Source organism: Pisolithus orientalis, assembly GCF_024613125.1.
Source record: "Pisolithus orientalis strain OTSU chromosome Unknown F5J12scaffold_257, whole genome shotgun sequence".
Taxonomy (NCBI): domain Eukaryota; kingdom Fungi; phylum Basidiomycota; class Agaricomycetes; order Boletales; family Pisolithaceae; genus Pisolithus; species Pisolithus orientalis.
In genome coordinates, this window is record NW_026261038.1 from 1,954 (window position 1) to 19,533 (window position 17,580).

Below are 17,580 nucleotides of genomic sequence, written 5' to 3' on the forward strand. Positions count from 1 at the left end.
CTTGGTTTCGTATGGATGTGTGACAAAACATAGTGCCGAGTGCCTACGCGAAAATATCAGTGGGATGGTGTCCACCTATCGTCAACGTTCAGATAAATAGGAAGAATCAAATGGCGGTGGTGTCCCTGTACCCTTTCTAGCTCTCAGCTTCACCGGGAACATCATCGAGTTGCGCAGAAGTACTGCGTCTCAGTTAAGTTACATGCGAGACAGTTACTGATCACTTTCGCAGCCTTCTGGAGGCACACTCTGCGATCACGAAAGGTGGAGTGAAGCGGATACTGATCCGACACAACTTTCGTGAAATGGTAGTGGCTTGACGATGGCAACTCAAATACTTACATGTTCATGCGCGTCGGCTTCGCAAGCACGCCGCGGCTCTTCAACAGCAAGCAGAACTGCCAACCAATCCCTCCCCGAGGGTTTTTCTCCTCGTCGATCACGGCTGCGTTCAGCAGGCGCCTGCCGCTAACCTGTTTCGCTAGCAGTGGTCTGAATGCCTTCATCTTCGAACGAAAAATTCTCCAAGACATCCAGTGCCCTCGCCGAAATTCTCTCCAACGAGGGCACGGAGAGTTGTCATTGCCACTGTACATCAAGAACGTTGCTGGGGGGGAAGAGGGTTAGATCATCATGTAGGAAGAATGGCGGTGTATAGGTTAGCTTGCGCGCCGTGGATACTCCCATGTTCACCTGGACCAATACAGTACATAGTCTCTCTCTCGGCGAGTACCGCGGAGACGGGATACACTTAGTGAGTAAATTAGGTGAGCGAATTCCATCTCGATTTCGGAGACAATCAACCAACTTCACAAGACCCCAAAAGCAACAGCAACAATAACGATCTTACCCGCTCGGAACTCGACGCACATCAACGATACATTATGTTTGGTACACAGCTTTCGAATTCCTGCTAGGCAGCCAGGGAGTGGAACAAAGATACTAGAAACGTGGGGTGTCAGACAGAAAAAACCGAAAAAGAAAACAAGTATTGGAACCCACCGCGTTACGCCTTGGATAGGCTTCATCAAAGAGCGCTGTTTCTCCATAGAGCTCCAGTGCACGCTCCAAACCCTCTGCGACACCGTAGCGGCCTGTCCGAGCGCTGCTGATGTTGTGGAATGTGGGACCCACGCCATCGAGATACCTTCAAGGCTATCCAGATTAGTGTGCCATCGGTGGGAAACCCGGTGCTAAATCGGCGATCAACGCCCAGCGCCGGCGAAGTAAAGGCGACAAGTACAGACCTGCTAACTCCAATAATTCCACCATGGAAATTGCCTTCGGCGCCCAACGCCATCGCCCTTCCCTCGGAACGCCTTTCCTTCATATACGCCGACTCCCCGGAAAGTTTGACAGCCGTCTTAACTTGTCTCGGCTCCAATGTTCACCGGAAAGACGCTGCCGAAAATAGAGTTGTAAAAGGCCCGAGAAGACGGACAGAGTTTCCAGGCCTGCTCGAGCGGTGCGGCAACTATCTAGGGTGACAATCGCCCTAAATAATTGGAATTATGAACCAGTCTTTTGTCCATATTAACAAGGGCAGGCTGTACAAACTTTATTGACAGCCTTTACCAAGAAATAGCCACGTGTAAGCAGGGAGAAATGAGCCAGTAGCAAAAAGATAGCTTACGAGTTAGCATACAGCATATCGATGTATTCTTTCCCTTCTGGGTCCCATATTCTGTGAAAAAGAAAACGGAGATGAGAAGTTGCACGCTGGCAACGTCATTGGCATAAAATGCTCACTTTGCGCCATTGGCAGGGTCAAATACAATAGGCAATGGATGGTAGCTGTATAGTCATCGAGAAGTAACAAAAAAAGCGCAAACGTGCGTAGTATGAGAGCATTATGATCGTCATCGTTGATGAGACCAGAAGAAACCGCGGAGACGCCCCGGAGGAGGGGAACTAGAAACAGCGGACGAAGGAATTCATCCCCTTTTACTATATAGGAACAACCACAACACCCGAGGCAACGTTATCGTTTCGTTCGACCTATATGTGAGCGGCGTGCTCATATTCCAAACGAACGACGTCCGCTGATGACAAGTACACAAAGATATCTGCATCTGCAACACTGCAGACCGTTGGCATAACTGGACACAGAGTTGTGAGTCAGTGACTTGGGTCGACGAAGATCGTGGTAAGCTGGATGACTCCACCACCGTGGCAAGGATGGTCTGTGTTTGGTTGGGGAGCTCTTTGTCGGCGCTGGTTCGCCCGATTCCACCAGGGCTGAGGCACCCACTTGCACATTGCAGGAATAATCGAAATCTTCCATGGAGATGAAATCACGACCAGTCACCCATTGATGGCCAACCCCCCCCCGTGGTTTTAGTCTATGTGCACTGGGGAGATATCAGTTTATCAGGGCTGTCTATCTACTTATTACCTCTGTCAGTCGCTCCTCGCGTGTACGGTAGGCATAGAGGTAGGTAAGGGGAGGGAGGGTACGGCGGTTTCGAGCCTGCGAAAGCTCTCGTCAGGGGGCTACCGCTACCCCAACCGCCGCCTATCCTGAGCCAGTTAGGTAGCTACCAGTAGGACTAGCAACAACGGAAGTTCCAAAGGAGCGACCGACGAGACATGATGCTCGCGGTGCTAAGGGTGACCCATCCCAGGTCTGGTATACATCGGGTTGGGAATAAGACGAGAAGGAGGGAAGGGAAGCTTGCTGCCCCAGGCCTTACGGCCTGCGACGCTGTGCGCATCTTTAGGTCAGCGACCCGACCAGCCCTTGAGTGAGGGTGGCTTTCTTTCGAGAACCATCTGGATTTGCTCCGGAACTAGCCGGCACGACGCCTCCATCGCCATGCCACGTGATGGGCATTCACTTGGACAGACGAAGTGCCCTCCATATATTCATTGACCTGTTCTTCATCCACTGCATGGCAGCTGCTGCTGTTCCTGCAGTGTCCAGCCCAGCCGTACATTTCCGGAACAGCAGCGGCTGCAAAACACGGTGGTGGCGAAGGCCTTTCAACAACGTAGAACAGCGTGCGAGTTGATCATCAAAAGGTCAATGCATATTTGGGAAAAGTCGGACATTTTACCAGACTGGCGCATAGTTCGCTGGGGATTCCACCGTTCAAAATTTCTGGTGGATTGGCGTTTCGACTAAACTGCGCTGCATAATGCGGGAGCGTGTCATCGGCAACATGCTTTCTCTGACCGGAGGTGCACCTGGTTCCACGAAATTTCGCGACCCTAATTATTGCTGCAGACACCTTTCCCGTGTAAGGCGCGCCCTATTCTGTTCCATTGATTCCACCGTGTCTTATGGAAGCATGGTTGAATCGTGCAATCAGTAAGGTGGACAATGATTCCACCGCCGTCCACCATTGCTTTGTTACCGTCAGCATAAAATGTCGAGTCTTCATCCGTCGAGACTCTGCAAACCCATCTGTAACTTCTTCCTCTCTTCTATTCGTACCGGTATGAACCACCCCAGCGTCCCGTCAAGTGATCATACTCAATCTAATCTCTCGCTCGGAGAGCTACTCGACATATTTGATTTTCGCTATGGATTGATCGACACTTTTCCGAGGAATGCAGCCCCCGTGCTGGTAGAAACCAGGAATACCTTCATGGAGCAGTATGACAGACCAGATGCTGAAACGTTCAAGCAAGCTTGCCTCAAGTTGTCCAAATTCGTCCACACTAAACCATTTCTGACTCAAGACGAAAAAGAAGAGGTATGTTTTTTTCCGGGCGGGTCAATGGGGTCACCATTGAGTATTTTTATTTGTGCAGCTCGTCAACGTGCTTTGGGTAGCTAACCTGGTTTAGCATATGATGCGTGTTCCTGACTCCTCATATCTCAGCTCGCCGACGGATTGTATGAGGGTTACCTTGTTGTGGACCTCATTTTACACACAAATTATAAGAGCATGGATTTCCGTCTCTTGCTTTACTGCCTCGTCTGCGAAGTACTGCGTAAAACCTATTTGCAATCTCCAATAGAAGGAGCGCTCAAAGGTAGGACCTTATAAAGCAGATATACCTTGACACTCACTTGGCGCGTTTTCATTCTAGGGCGTTTGGAAGATCTCGCGAGTCGTATGCTGACTCGGATTGAGGAATTTGGCAGGCGGGAGCGAGAGAACGCGTTGTCCCTACTGGAGGATTTTGAATGGGATCAGCCATGGTCACAAGACCAGATCCCGGATTCCTCTGAATTGTGGCCGGTCTCCCCTGTCGAACATGCATTCGAACAAGGCCCTTCCATGGCGCAAACCGTAGCTCAGAGGCGGCAATCACTCGTATCCGCTCCCCCTCCGCCAGCAACTCGCGCATGACCCAGGCCTCTCTCAGCATCGCAGTCATTACCTGCACTGGAGGCGGCCTCAGAGCCCGCTAAACGCCGAGTTGCATCCCTGAAACGTTCTTTGTCAATATCAGGGGGGCGTGTGGAGAGTGCTCCCAAAAATATTACCGCAATCGGCACACAGCCCCCACTCACGGAAGAATAAAAACAAATGTCCTGCTGACGACGAGTCGGGCGTAGATATATCATTCATTGACGTTGATAGCGTTTTGGCGCAATTTGTACTGTATTCCGAATACTGCTAATATGCACGTATGTAACCATGCAAATTATGCACTACACTTTACGAGTAGTATCGTTGTTCTTCTCCGAACACGCAAATCCCTCGTTCCACTTTGTGCGTTAGTCGTAACTTGTAAGCACCGTCGTTGTCCCAAGCAGAAGAAGTACTGGTTTGCAACACTCCTATGGGACGACATTACTCTAGATGATGCTGTCGCCTGGCACAATCCAGATTGCACGTCACCAGTCTAAGAAGTTGGAGTCCCCGTGGCCTCCTTACCATTTAGAACAAGTGAGTACGGATCCAAGATCTCAGCCGGTATCCTTCTTCGAGAAACGGAGGATATTATCACAACACTTCCTATGTTTCATATCTTTATCCTGGAGAGTGGTTCTCAATATACCAGGAGCTGAGAGACGTACTCTGCGTTTGGACTATCTATCCCGCAGGTGCAGCACTATCCTTCACCTCTGCGAGAAGTGACCAAGACCGATCAATACTGGTGATCGTAGCTACTTGAAAGTTGTCCTATGTGTACTGGAACCAACGATGTACGAGAATATACGCTGCGAAGACACCGCAAAATACTGGTTTCGTGCGGCATGTGTGCTGTGAAGATAGCAATTTGCACACAGATCGTTACCGTTATCTGTTAACATACAAGAAATCAAATGCGCAAGGCACGCAGCAATATTCAAAATTTTTTCACTTGCATTGCACGATTTACGCACCATATGACGGCGGCTTCATCATTTAGTTCCCCACGTACACGAGTCCTCCCTCCTGTGCCTCAGCTCAACGACCCACTCCATGGTGTCTGCGATCGCCTGGCTCACTTCAGGCTGCTTGCGTGAAATCTGCTTCTGGGTGTGCTCGATGTCGCGATCTATCACGAGGCTGAGCTCACAATCAGACATAACATCGGGGCCATGGGAGCGGTGCTGCGTAATATCTATCTGAAATGAGGTCCGAAGAGGTAGAGAGGGTCGAAGGGTCGAAGGAAGAGGTTAGCAACCTTGGTACGCAAACTGGGCAGGTCCATTGCCAACGAAGAAGCAGCCAGTGTTATCCCAATCTTCGCGCAAATTGGTAAAATTCAGACGTGCAGAAAGGGCTAAACTGCTGGACAACACTCTAAAAGCGCAGGCGAAGATGATTGAGGCATTGAATTTACGTACTATGGACCAACTGGAGATCATGACAGGGGATGCCGACGGAGGTCAGGGCGTAGATCCAAGCCTCCTTTGGGTTTGAAGATGTAAAGTTTGAAACAGCTCGGATAACAGCGGCTCGCTCGTCGGCTTTGGAGCAGACGGCGCCTGTCGGCGGAGGGACTCTGAGTCATTTCAACTGGACGCCCGTTGATGGGGGTGGGAATCACTTGCCTGTACTACCGTCCAGTCTGATTTTGACCTTCCCCTATCTGTGGGGTTCGATGAGTTGGTTCCAAATACTGTCTTCCCTTGGCCTGCTGCTGATAGCGACAAATCATACGTGCGCTTCCAATAATTTGCACCTCTTGTTCGCGTCCATGACAAGTTTCTCAAGGGAGGGGGACGGTTCGACAGGTGTCAACACTGCAGATTCTATCCTAGAGTCAATGTCCTGTAGCAAACCCTCCACTAGTCGATAAGACATTTGTTCGCAGGGCGGGACATATCATGATAGAGTGTCAGCCTTTGAGCTGCAAGCGGCTAACCATGGCGACTTTTTCTACTCGTTCCTATAGGAAGTGCCATTCTATGTCTAATTCCTCTTGCTTACCTGGAACAAGGAAGCTAAATTTCGGCGTTGCGAAGGACGATCTGCTAAGGATTTAGGAGAAAGAACGCAATAAGTTTCTTGGTGCCCCTCGTCGATGTTCCGGATCTTTCACAGGTAGTACGACTCCAGAGAGCGGCAAAAGAGGACAGCTTTACAGGACAGAAGATTCCCAGATGTTCAGCTATATCCCTGACAGACGAGACATGGCTCCAATAATCGGTGCATTAAGAGCGACGACACCTACATTTCTTCAGAACCTGATCGTGGCACCAGCAAATATACCTGTATGTATCTCGCACTAGCAGCACTAGTAATTCCCCCCAACCCTGAACCTGAGTTGCTTGCGACCATGCTCCACGGCCCGTGGTATCACTCTGAATCGGCGAACAGCATCAAAGTGCTCAATCGACTTCTAGGAGGCCGATGGCCCTGGGGTGGCCAGGGGGACGTGGAGAACGTGCGTCGCAGTTTGTTGGTTGTCCGACACCCATGCTTGGCTGTCGACCCGCACCAAGTAATCAATCGCATTGGGTTCGGCCTTCAAGCTTCAAGTAACTATGTGGCAACGAATAGGTATGCAGTCAAAAAGAAAGGTGTTGTGCCACCCGGTGCAGTAGAACCATTGCTGCAGCAATATAAAAGCCACAGCACACCCGTGAAGCCGGACACAATTCGAAAGCGAGAGGGCGTGAGGACCACAGATTTACATTAAATACTGAGACGGGACTTGGGGTTTCTGGATGGAGCATAAAGCCACGTGCGCGTTCGACGAGCAAGAGAGCTGACGCTGCTGAAGCGCTGACGATGCGCTAGCAAGGCGGGGTGCAAAAGTGCGACAAGGCATTGATTGCTAGTCACGTGATGCTCCAGCCATAAGTACAGCACATATCCCTTGACCGAAAACAAGAAGTCGTTGGTCTCAAGTCATCATCCACCTCTTAGAAAGCTGACTATGGTTGTGACCAAACCGAAGAGAATATCGGGTATCACTAAGCGAGAGGGGTGTCGTTCAGTCTCGACCGGGGGTGGATGCAAATCCTGGCAGTAATTAATATGGAGGTCAACGATGAGTTGAACCTGTGATGGCTTGTAGCACCCAAGCACCGCGAGTCTTTTCTTTGAGAACGACATAGTGCCTTCCCTGGAGCAAGACGGAAACGCACTCGCCATCGCAGCTAGGGTGACCCTCGCGTACCAATAACACTGGCAAGTGTAAAAATTGTAGTATTTGAAAGTGGTAGATGCCGCGCTTGCAAAGAAGGCGATGTCCAAGAGGCGGGGTGAAGGGTGGTGCCATCGAAGTGTACCCTTGCATACGGGCGCTTCACGGGCTCTTTGCCAGTACACATGCCGCTGCCTGTGTAGAAATATTAGACACGTCTGTCGCTGGAGCTGGGGACTTAGCGTACCTCGCTCGCAGGACTGTGACGGTGTCTATCGCAACTCCGCCATTCGAGGATACTACTCGCATACCACGATTACTAGGAACACGTTCGACGACGAGCATGAGCCTTTCTCCTACCAATACATCAATAACGTAGCTTCGTAAGGAGGTCATACAGAAGTCTGGTGGACTCACCACTCATATCGACGTGGACGAGAAGAAATTCATGGTACCAGGACGATCGAGAAGGGATATGATAAAGGTCACACGCAACGACTATTCCGGCTACTTGAGTTCTTGTCCTTGCGAAGCGTAAGAAATCTTGAACGCTGTACTGTCGAGAGTTCTCGTAGTCGTGGAGGAGGCTCAAAGTGTGGACCATAGCCACACTAGCAGGATCGGAGTGAAGGACAGAAGTCAGTAAGGACAATTGTAAGCAGACAGTGCAGGTCCCAATATTGGCGGTGGCGGAGAGAACACAAATGATTTATAGTGTCGTAGGATCCCATGATAGTATTGGAACGATACTTTGACAACCGACGCGTGGCCCATCTTCGACTAATCCATATTGATTTCTTCTGCGTGCGATTAATATTAAGTGGGGATTGAGGAATGGACATTCCATCTTCTTGTCAATTCCGTTTGAACACAAAACACGGACACCGTTGGTGCAGGTGAGAGGTGCGGCCGATCGAGTGGGGCACCTGCCACACCGGACGGTGTGTCGGTACAGCATCTTTCCAAGTCGGTATGGCAGGTGGCCCTTTCGCGGTGATCGAGTGCGGCTGATCGAGAGGGGCACCTGCCATACCGGATGGTCATACAGGATTAAGTACATACACTGCACCGAACCAACGAACCATCATCATCCGGGGCTAAGTACAATGCACTGCACCGAACCACCGAACCATGATAATGCAGGGTTAAGTACACACATCCTCATATGGCAGGCGCTTCAATGCCAGATGAGTCGATGATAGGCCACGCGAGTGGTTATCCGGATGTTCCGGGTCCCCTGGCAGGACGCTTTGACATCGTACTAATCCGGATAAGCAATATTGTTTGGATATGTTACTCAAAAATCGTTGAGTCGGACTTTACTCAGACTAATAGCTATATCTTACAAAAAAAAATCAAGGTCGGATTATCTACATTTGGAGAATCCGGTTATGCCCCCTGCTAAAATCTCGTTTCCGCAGTGACTCATCTGTACTTCACCTGGTGTGCTTGAGGTATGCGCATTCTATGAACGCGGACACTTGAAACTCGCGTGACGTGTTTTGCGTGAGTGGGAAGGGTGCGCTTACGACACCGCGTCCGCGTCAGTGATCGAGCCATGCGATCCATGGATACCCATCTTGCTGACAACACTTGTGCGTTGTTGGGAGGTGAACGTTTGAACACGGACAACAGGCTGAATCGTCAATATTGGTTAGTCCAAGTGAGAACTCTGTAGATTCCAGTCAGACAAGATCAGATACCCGATTGGATGTGAGTGAGCTGTTGTACAGAATTCCAATGTTTGTCGTTCACCGTACGATATCACATCCCATCAGATCTCAATAGATTATGTAAGTTACAAATGACATGCTGTACATGTACTGAGCGTGCCCGTTTGGCACCTCCCGGTGGGTTCATAGGTTTAGGCAACCACTCGCGTGGCCCATCTTCGGCTCATCTGTACTTCACTTGGTGTGCTTGAGGCACGCGCATTCTATGGTGAACACGGATTGCGCCACAGGATGTCTTTTGTAACTTACATAATCTATTGAGATCTGATGGGATGTGATATCGTACGGTGAACGACAAACATTGGAATTCTGTACAACAGCTCACTCACATCCAATCGGGTATCTGATCTTGTCTGACTGGAATCTACAGAGTTCTCACTTGGACTAACCAATATTGACGATTTAGCCTGTTGTCCGTGTTCAAACGTTCACCTCCCAACAACGCACAAGTGTTGTCAGCAAGATGGGTATCCATGGATCGCATGGCTCGATCACTGACGCGGACGCGGTGTCGTAAGCGCACCCTTCCCACTCACGCAAAACACGTCACGCGAGTTTCAAGTGTCCGTCTGCATTCCCCAATATCCCTTGATAGAATTCCGAGTCTCCCTTAACGTGTTGTGTCCCTTGCGACCCCCACCTCCTTGGACAACCCTGATAGCTGTGTTCATGCACTGGCAAGGCTCAATCTGCATTCCTTAATATGGCTTGATAGAATTCTGAATTTTCCCCAAAACGTGTTGCATCCCTTGTCAACCCCCGCCTCCTTTCACCTCAGTTGGCTCAATCTTCATTTCCTAATAGGTGCTGTTCGAACTCAATCCACGTTCCATGGGATCATCCTTGTCGTCATGCCGTGTGGTACGTGAACCTGCTACTTATCGACCCCACCCTATGCTATGCAATCTTTGCAGCAAGAAATGGCTTGACGCGGACGGCGGCCCTACCCATCTCTCACCCCTTAGCATCATGTTTTCTGGTCATTATGTATTCTGTCGTCGGAAGGTAAGTAAAACAAATCTCCCCGTCGCCTTGCCGTGAGGCGTCCACCTTGCAACCTTCCCCCTTTCTGGCGAACGGGGCATAATCATAACGTAACTAATCACGTCAACTCTCCAGAGGTATGAGTGTGACAGCGTGCGTTTTTGGTGTGAGTTTCTACTTCCCGCACCGCCGGAAAACCGGTAATAATGTCCAGTTCTAATACCGTCATGTCTTGCAAGGCTATAAATCAGTTGTGATCCCTCAGCCAGCACTATTGCGGCCCGCTCTGTCTGCCTACGATCATCTTTACCGATTTACTGATTTTCATCCATCCCGCTGATATGGATGTGGTCCGTACTTCGAGCCTCCTGTATGACTACGAGAACTCTCGACAGTACAGCGTTCAAGATTTCCTACTCTTCGTGAGGAGAAAAACTCAAGAAGCGGGAACAGTCGTTGCATGTGACCTTTATTACATTCCCTCTCGATCGTCCTGGTACCATGAATTTCTTGTTGTTCACGTCGATATGAGTGGTGAGTTCATTAGACTTGAGTATGATCATCTTAAGACCTTACGTCATATTGACAGGAGAAAGGCTCATGCTCATCATCGAACGTGTCCCTAGTAACCATGGTATACGAGTAGTATCCTCGAATGGTGGAGTTGCAAGAGACACTATCACAGTCCTGCGAACGAGGTATGTTGTCCCCAGCTCCAGCGACCGATGCGACTGATGTCTCTACACAGGCAGCAGTATGTGTACTGGCAAAGAGCCGGTCAAGCGCCCGTATGCAAGGGTACACTTCGATGGCAGCACCCTCCACCCCACCTCTTAGACGTCGCTTTCTTTGCAAGCGCGGCATCTACCACTTTTAAACACTACAATTTTTACACTTGTCAGTGTTATTGGTACGCCAGGGTCACCCTAGCTGCGATGGCGAGTGCGTTTCCGTCTTGCTCAAGGGAAGGCACTACGTCGTTCTCAAAGAAAAGACTTGCAATGTTTGGGTGCTACAAGCCGTCACAGGTTCAGCTCATCGTTGACCTTCATAGTAATTACTGCAAGGATTTGCACCCACCCCCAGTCGAGACCGAACGACGCACCTCTCGCATAGTGATACCCGATATTCTCTACGGTTTAGCTGCGTTTATAGTCGACTTTATAACATTTCGATTTCTTGCACTATTAACATTCCCCGAACCAGACCCTGACACTGGAAATCGACATGGCAGGAGCAACACCGGAATCTAACCGGTGTGTGGCATCCTGTTTAGATGGATGACGACTCGAGACTTCTTGTTTTTAGTCCATACTTGCGCGACCCGTGAATTTGTCTACGGTATTACAACCACAGCATATCATGTATTTATTGTCGGTGTTCCTCTCAGCCGGTACTGGGTGTAACTGGGAAAATCGCAATACATGACGTGGTGCACCACACACCATGTAGATGATACATACTGAAGACTGCCGCCTAGTGCTCACATTAATGATGCAGTTGATATGATGGAGAAAGAACGGAAGTATTCTTTCTAATCATCAGTCTGGGTGAGAAATGTCAGACGCAAGCTATATCACCTCATGTCTACCTCATCAGGAAAATAACACTTTACTATTTTTGACTTTTTGTGACTAATGTGACTTTTTGGGAAGGAATCTACTATCATTACCCATGTCCTGCAGGCATGGCTGCACTTTTCTTGCTGATTTTGGTCTTGTTCAAACCACCTAATTCATAGCTTTCAGTAGATACCACATACATTCAAGTTGATGGAGGTTCCAAAGAGATATTGTGATTTTTCTCTCAGACAATGTGCATCACACCAATGGCTCAATATCTCTGAATTTTCAGACATTTTCTAGTCTTCTTGGCTTAGATATATCATCACTTAGTTGTCTCAATAGATTCTGTTCTCGTTTCATTCTTCAAAATGCTGTATATGGTCAAAAAAAAAGTACAGATAGTAGGTTCCTTTCCACAAATAGTCACAATAGTCACAAAAAAGTCAAAAAAAGTCACAAAAAGGTCAAAAATAGTAAAGTGTTAATTTCCTGATGTGGGTGTATCAGGTGATGTCGGTGATGATCGGTCGATACTGGTTATCACACCGATGTTGAAAAATAAAAAGAGAATCCTAACACCGGAATCAACAACTTGGCATGTTACACAAACGTCACAAAATACTTGTTTCGTGCGGCATGTATGCCGTGACGATGCATATGTACAAGTTACACACAGACCATTCTCATTTGTTAACATAAGTACAGGGATTCGACACGCAGCAGTCAAAGGTTCATCGCTTACAACGATTCATATCACGGCGGCTCCACTACTTAGCTCCCCATGTACTCCGTGAGTCCTACTTCCTGTGTCTCAGTTCAACGACCCACTCTGTGATGTCTGCGATCGCGTGACTTATTTCAGACTGCATCCGCGAGATCTGCAGCTGGGTGCGCTCGATGTCGCGCTGACGACGCTCTATTAAGAGGTTGAGTTCATGGTCCGACATAAAGTTGGGGTCTTGGGAGCGCCGTGCTCTGCGGATCTGATATGAGGTCGGGAGAGGTGGAAGAGGTGGAGGAGATGGAATGATCGAGGGAGGAGCAAGTTGGCAACCTTGGTATGGGAACTGGGCAGGTCCATTGCCACTGTAGAAGCGGTCAATGTCATCCCAGTCTTCGTGGGGACTGGTAAAACTCGAGCGGGCAGAAAGGGCAGGGCTGCTGGGCGCCACGCTAGGAGGGGTGGGTGAAGTTAATCGAGGAGGTGAGTTTGCTCTGGGCAAGCTGGTGACGATCACATGGAATGGAGATGGGGGAGGAGAGGGCGTAGATCGCTTGGACAACTCGGGCGAGAAGTAGCTTGTACCGCACCAGGCTCCCTTCGAGCTTGGAAGGTGGAAAGTTTGAAACAACTCGGATAACGGCAGCTCGCTCGTCGGTTTTGGAGCGGACGACGCCTGTGGACGGTCCTGTCGGCGGAGCGTAAGTCATTCCAATTGAGCGCTACCTAGTTCGACAGAATCACTTGCCTGTACTACCGTCCATCCGGACTTCGACTTTCCCTTGTCCGTGGGGTTCGATGAGCTGTTTCCAACTGACATCTTCCCGTGGGCTGACACTGGCAGCGACGGATCATATACATGCGCTTCTAATGATTTGCATTTCTTGTTCACATCCATGATAAGTTTCTCAAGGGCGGCAGACGGCTCGACGGGCGTTAATCCTGCAGATTCTGTCCTAGAGTCAATGTCCTGTAGCAAACCCTGTGGCAGTCATAAACAACCGTTACATCGGACTATTCATACGAAGGGTGGGAGACATACCATGACAGAGCGCCAGCTGTTGAGCCACAACTGGATCTCGCTCGCTTTGTCGAAGACATTGGGACAAGACCTGGCGACTTCTTCCACCTGCTCCCACAGCAAGTGCCATTCTACGTCTAGTTCTTCTTGCTTTCCTGGAACGAGGTAGCTAAATTTCGGCATCGCAAGCGACGTCCCAGCGCAAAGGACGTAGAAGAAGGAAAACAAGAGGGTTCCTTGGCGCTCCTCAGCTGCTGTCCCTTCATATCTAGGCGCCAATCCACAGCATCTTCCTAAATGTAGAAAGGCTCCCCTAATAGTGGGATTTGTGTTTGCAGTTGTTTGGTCATCAGCCAACCTCCTGCCCAAATTTTCGTTTCGGAAGTTTTGAAGGCGCGCTGCTTGCAGACAGGCCAAAAGAGACGTCGCGTTCAATCAGGGCGTACCGAGTTCCCTGTGAAGAACCGACATAGATGCGGCATGTGGTGTGTCTTTTGCTGACGCTTTTGATGACGAGCTCACTGTTAGCCTCCAAGCAGCTAACTTATGTTACTTTGTCGCCGTATCCTCCGTGTGCACGTTCCAAATCTCTCATCAGTTGTACGACTCCAGGGAGCCCAGACTGTGCAGCACGGAAGACTCTCAGATGTCAAGCCGTATCTCAGACACACGAGACATGCCTCCAATAACAGGTGTGATGAGAGCGACGACGCTCCTGCTACATCTCCTCAGGACCCGGCTGTGGTTCCAGCAAATATACCTCTACCTCACACTAGTAATTCCCTCCCCAACCCTTACCCTGAATTGCTTGGGACCGTACTCCGCATCTCGCGGTACTCCGAACCAACGAAGGGGGTCAAAGAACTCAAGACTGTCGCGGGCAAGACTGTGGTCGAAGAGAGCAAATATAGCCCCTTTCAGGCCTACATGCTTCTCCGCGCGCAAGACTCTAATATCGCAGCCTCTCTCCCAGTTGACGTTCTCTGTTGTATCGCGCAGGGCGCGGTTAAGCATGGATGTCAGGATATCGTGGATAGTATTACAGCAGACGTATTGGCCGAGTGCAAGGACGATGCCAACTCTAGTAACACCCCCCCCAACTCACCCACAGTTATCGCTGATGTTGATATTAATGTTGGTGCTCCTCCGGAAGCTACCCTCCGCCACAACACCGACAGTCCTGATAGCAACCCTAGCTGTGCCCATGGCACATTTAGACTGCGGGACCGAGCCAGCGTTGCAGCGGCTCTCCTCTGCGTCTCGCCCCGTTATCCACATCTGCTAGCGAAAGGCACGGTTCTTGCACTTCTCACTCTCATCAACTCAGCTGGCCGGATCGACTCGCTTCCTGTCAACGCTGCCTGCCACGCAATAAGGACTGTCTGTGATGATGTTCAGCCGGACACGTGTACCCAAGATATCATCGCGCTTGCCCTTCCTCGCTTCCTGGGGTGGCTCAGGGCCTGGCAAGCGCCGACAGGTGCGAAAGCAGTGTCCTATAGGCCATCCGAAACGATCCTCGCAGCTTATGGCGTGGTCCATGGGCTCGTTTTGCTTGGGGACAAGGAAAAGGCCTTTGATCTTTTCCGCGCACTTACGGAGAATCACCATATCCCTCCTGACTCATTTCGTCATGTCGATATGAATGTCGATGCGAAGAGTAACGCTGGATCAACGACCAAGTATGATTTTAGTATGATCATACGCAACGTCCTTGCCCGTGCATGCTTCCATTGGGGCTGGCACCATCTAGGAGTGGAGCTCATGGTTGCAATGACCGAGACTTACGACGAAGGAGTGCAGACGGAACATAGCAAGAAATTGGTCTCAGGAATACTCGACCTCTTGCATACTGCCATTGAGTCATGTACTACCGAGCAGTTTCGACGCTGCGCCACCCTCATGTGTTCACTGGTGAGCGATATGGACATCCCAGAAGCTACTGTCTGGCTATTTTATAACCGCGCGCGGCTGCTCAGGGACGGCACGTCAGCAGAGATGTTCTACCGCCGCACACAGTCACCCCAGATGCCCTCGAGGGTGCGGTATATGTCTCCCAGGGGTAGGGCATTCGTATGGCTGATGAATTATCTTTCGGAGGAAAGGCATAACGTCCATCTTGCACGGTCACTTGCGAAGCAGCTTGTGCAATTTTCAGTTCCTATCCCGCCATACGAGCGCGCCGCACTGGTTTCCATGGTTGCAAAGAACGGCTTTGCGGAGTCTGCGCGCGCGCTTTGGGAGCGATATACCGTGGGGAAGGACCGTGAGCTCGTGGTTGGGAATGCCGCGGCAATGATCCGGGTGGTGTCTCTGTTCGCGAACCTCGTTTCTCGCACGCAGGAGAAGTTAGAGATGCTGAGAACAGCTGATGACGCTGAACGACTACAAGACACCATTGTGGAGAAGGAGACGAGACTAGCAGACATGTCGCAGTTCGCACAGACGGTGTTGCTTTCATTCCACAAGTCGAAGGAACCACTGGACAAAGCGGCTCACTCTGACTTGAACGCCCTGGCGAGAGGCTACTTTCTGCTTGGCAGGATGAGACAGGGGTTACTACCATACCGCGCACTGCTCCGGCGGAAAGAAATACCGGACCTTTACGACATCAACGTGGCACTTTCGGCTATTTCGCGACACTCGCCGCGGATGGCAGCAAATTTGGTGGAGCGGATGCTCGCGACCGGGTTGCATCCTGACGCGGTTACGTTTGGTACAGTGATGCATCAAGCGTTAGTGCAAGGAGACCTGGAACTCGCGGGCATACTGGTAAAACAGGCGCACGAGTATGGGTTAGAGGCATTGTCAGCGAAGACGATGGCCGCACTGATCCTTGCGAGTGTGAGCGACAGGGCGGAAACTACGGAGGCTTTGGAAGCTAACCTGCGGCACGTGTGGGAGATCGTCCAGGTGACGCCACGAAGCAGTGTGGTACACACGCCGAATATAGGCGAGTGTTGCATCAGGGCGTCCTTGCATGTCGGAAACGCTAAGATGGCGTTTGACTTTTGGGATGAGCTGGTACGATGGAAGGCAGAGTGGGGTGATCATGAACAGATCCAGCTGCGGCGGAGTATTGGGAGGCTGGTGCGACGGCGCGTTCGGGAAGGGTCACTTGCGGCTGAACGGGGGAGAGAGATGCTCGGAGCACTTGGGCTTGGCGGAAGGGTAGGTTGACTTGGATTTCATATTTTCATTTCTTTTATCCGCACTGTCAGTAATAGATTTGAATAACACAGCTAATTGGCAAGCTCATGACGGCTTGGGGTTGTTTGTTGTGTGAGGAACCTGTCGCAGCCCTGAGCTACGGGCCACAGGGACAGCTAGGGTCCGGCGTGAGCGGTACCCGAAACGGAAGTCGGAGCCCAGAAACCCCTCCAAGGGGCGCCAGGCACACGGAGTCAGCTGAGTATGTAATGAAAGAAAATAAAATCCATGGAGGGATCTGGGAAAGAACAAAGGGCGAAGAAAAAAGGCGGTCCCACAGATCCGTTGAAGATTATAGGATAACATGGGAGGTGAAATCAGACGAATATCAGACAGACACTCTATGGACTCCCCGCGTACTGGGACCCAGCCTCCGGCAGCTGAAGACAGCACTAGCAGTCGACGGAATATGATGACCATGTCGATCGCAAGAGGGACCAAGTTGTCCAAATCAGGACCATCCCCCGGGCTCACTCCACCCGTCAAGAACAGCAAAGCCAGGTGAGTACTTGTGCGTCTGTCCACGTCGTCCGATGTATCTCCGCAGTCTTTGGTTTCCTCGTCCCCCGACGTATTGATATTATTAAATCACCGACTGTCTAGTCGTCATGTCAATTTGTTCTGCCGTCTTCCTCTTATCTGCAGGTGTACTGACATGCGTCTTCCTATGACACCACAGGCGGCAATCACAGAGTAAGTCAGGACACTTTCTCTCTGTCAACTCGCTCGAACCTCGGAAAATCCTCGTTAAATACATATCTCCATTCAGGCTGTGATGCTTGCAGAGCCCGCAAAGTGCGCTGTGCTAAAGATACCCAAGACCAGAAACAACCTTGTAAACACTGTTTGACCCTGGGCATACCATGC

The 17,580-nt window shown here is 50.4% G+C and overlaps 1 protein-coding gene across 1 annotated transcript; it reads left to right on the forward strand.

Moving 5' to 3' along the window:
* The first annotated feature begins 10,382 nt into the window (after positions 1-10,382).
* Positions 10,383-11,732, forward strand: F5J12DRAFT_263382 (uncharacterized protein). Its single transcript, XM_051738649.1, has 3 exons — positions 10,383-10,730; positions 10,786-10,894; positions 10,945-11,732. Exons 1-3 carry the CDS (start codon positions 10,538-10,540, stop codon positions 11,447-11,449), a joined length of 807 nt encoding a protein of 268 aa, XP_051594029.1. The 5' UTR covers positions 10,383-10,537; the 3' UTR covers positions 11,450-11,732.
* Positions 11,733-17,580: the final 5,848 nt, after the last annotated feature.

Coding starts and splice junctions, on each gene's coding strand:
- F5J12DRAFT_263382 (XM_051738649.1), top strand. CDS start 10,538: ATGGATGTGGTCCGTACTTCGAGCCTCCTGTATGACTACGAGAACTCT. Junction 10,731..10,785: donor TGTTCACGTCGATATGAGTG/GTGAGTTCATTA, acceptor TCATATTGACAG/GAGAAAGGCTCATGCTCATC. Junction 10,895..10,944: donor ATCACAGTCCTGCGAACGAG/GTATGTTGTCCC, acceptor GTCTCTACACAG/GCAGCAGTATGTGTACTGGC.